Source organism: Benincasa hispida, chromosome 10 (genome assembly GCF_009727055.1).
Source record: "Benincasa hispida cultivar B227 chromosome 10, ASM972705v1, whole genome shotgun sequence".
Classification (NCBI taxonomy): domain Eukaryota; kingdom Viridiplantae; phylum Streptophyta; class Magnoliopsida; order Cucurbitales; family Cucurbitaceae; genus Benincasa; species Benincasa hispida.
Genome location: NC_052358.1, coordinates 42260894 through 42263233, shown reverse-complemented (window position 1 = coordinate 42263233; position 2340 = coordinate 42260894). Strand labels below are relative to the sequence as shown.

Below are 2340 nucleotides of genomic sequence, written 5' to 3'. Positions count from 1 at the left end.
TGTTTGTTTATTTTCTTACTATTATCTTCTCATCATTTTTATCTCTCCTAACTAAACATATGGATTATTTATCAAATTCTAAAAATAAAAATAAATTTTAAAATTATATTTTTTTAGTTTTCACAACTTCCATGGTATTTTAAAACACTCCCAAAAATAGATAACAAAAATAAAGAAATCAACGAACCGTAAAAGTAGTGTTTATAAGTTTAATTAAAATTAAAAAACCAAATGATAATTTGATGATCCTAAAAAACCAATTTATAAAAATTTGTATTTGTTTTTTTAAAAATTTGCTAAGAATTTAAATATTTCTTTAACAAAGATGAAAATTATATTGAAGAAAATGTTAAAAGAAACAAACAACTACAACTTTTTTTAAAAAGAAATTAAAAAATCAATTGATTATTAAATAGAATCTAAATAATTATCGAATTATTTATACGAGTTTAGTTCTAAAATACTAGTACAAGGATGCATTACTATAAAGATTTTCTTAGGGTAGAGATAATTATTAGGTATCCAACATGATAACATAATACCACCCAACCTAATCAATCACTTGCCATTTATATATTATTAAGAAAAGAGGCATACGGAAAATATTAATTAATCAAACTCATACTTTATTATTAATATTATGGAATTCATTAAATCCATTTAAAAATAATAAAAAATATTATCAGACTTTTCGTTATAAGAAAGATTTGGTTCACTTCACGTAATAGAAATTCAATCTACGACTACTCACGTGCATGATGTCCAATGCACCTTCTCCACCAATGGGGCCCACACAAAAATTAAAAAAGTAATTCCGAAAAACCAACCACACACGTGTCCAGTTGGGACGCGATTCTCCACAAGGACATGACCCCACCGGAGTGGCGGCGTGGCACCCGCTGGTTGGTCTGTCACGGAGCGGAAGAAGACCGATCATCAAGACAAGGGATTTGGAGGTACGGTGACAGGCACATGAAAAGCCACGTGGTCAGAGATCCCATTGTTCTCCTGCCACGTGTACCCGAATCTAATGGTTGATGGAATCCACGTGGCTGACCTGATTCACCCATGGATCAGTGCCACATGCCAAGCTGTCAACTTCCTACCCCATTATATATATATAGAAACATCAAATTGTAAGAGGAATTTCATTCTCCTCCCCTGCAAAAAATAAAATAGTTAGAAGCCATTTTCGATCCGTCGTTTCTAGAGCTGTGTATTGGGACGACTTGTCGTTAAAGAAGATTGAAGAAGAAGAGATAAGGTTGAAGGAATAATGGGAAATATTGATAGAAAATCATCTATTGAAAATGAGCCAAGGACTCTCAGAATGCATCAAATCCAATTTGCAAGGGTAAGTCGTTTCTTTTTTCTTTCTTTTATTTTTTAATAAATAATAATTGGTAATTTGGGTAATTGAATTACAAATATTTTTAGCAGAGAAAAAGGAAGAGGATTTTGTTGAAGCAAAAAAATCATTAATTAATACATTTTTTTCTGATGAATTTGGATTATTACTTCAGGAAGCAGCACTTTATGTGATAAACACAACCACTATAGAAGAAGCAATGAAGATTTTCACAGAGGTAATATTAGCTAGAAACATCAATCTTTTACCAATTACAAATTTAATGATGGTAATATTAGTGAATTATATTATTTGAGATGTGAATGAATGGTGAAATCATATGGGAAAATGCAGGGATTACAACCAGTGGAATGTAAAGCAATTCAAGATAAAGATTCAATAATGGGAAATTACTATCATGAGGAAGAAGATGATGAGTTACAATCTCTGTATCAACCTAGAGACATTGTCTCAGCCCCTTTTTAGTCTAGTTTTGTTTTGTTTTTTTCTTTTTCTTTTTCTTTTTTTTTGGTAAACACACATGTAAAGGTTTAGATTCTTTTAGTGGGAAGGAGCAAAGTTCTAAGTTCCAACCATCCTATTTTGTTTTTATTAGTTGTTATAGTCCAATATAATAAACCATGGGTTAAAATGTCATTATATTTTTTTTTTAAAAAAAATTGGGGAGGTTTCAATTTTACAGAAATATTGATGGTAATATTGTGGAAAATTTATAAAAAATGATATTTAAAATATCTTATTTAAGTTAATAATAAATATATTATATTTTTTAAATACGGTAAATGTTTATTATTTATATTATATTTTATCAACCATAATTTAAATTTTAAAATTTAAATTTTATGGATATTTTTATAATGAAAATATTAATTTTCTTTTTAGATTAGATATCGAACTATGATATGTAAAAATATGAATGAAAATATTAACGATAAGAACTTTTATATCTAGATGTTTTGATATGAAGATTA

At 28.3% G+C, this 2340-nt stretch overlaps 1 protein-coding gene across 1 annotated transcript; it reads left to right on the top strand.

Annotated features, from left to right (window-relative positions):
• The first annotated feature begins 1161 nt into the window (after nucleotides 1-1161).
• Nucleotides 1162-2005, top strand: LOC120089256. The gene is made up of 3 exons (XM_039046678.1): nucleotides 1162-1354; nucleotides 1524-1586; nucleotides 1703-2005. The coding sequence occupies exons 1-3, from the start codon at nucleotides 1277-1279 to the stop codon at nucleotides 1832-1834; spliced, it is 273 nt and encodes a 90-aa protein (XP_038902606.1). The 5' UTR covers nucleotides 1162-1276; the 3' UTR covers nucleotides 1835-2005.
• Nucleotides 2006-2340: the final 335 nt, after the last annotated feature.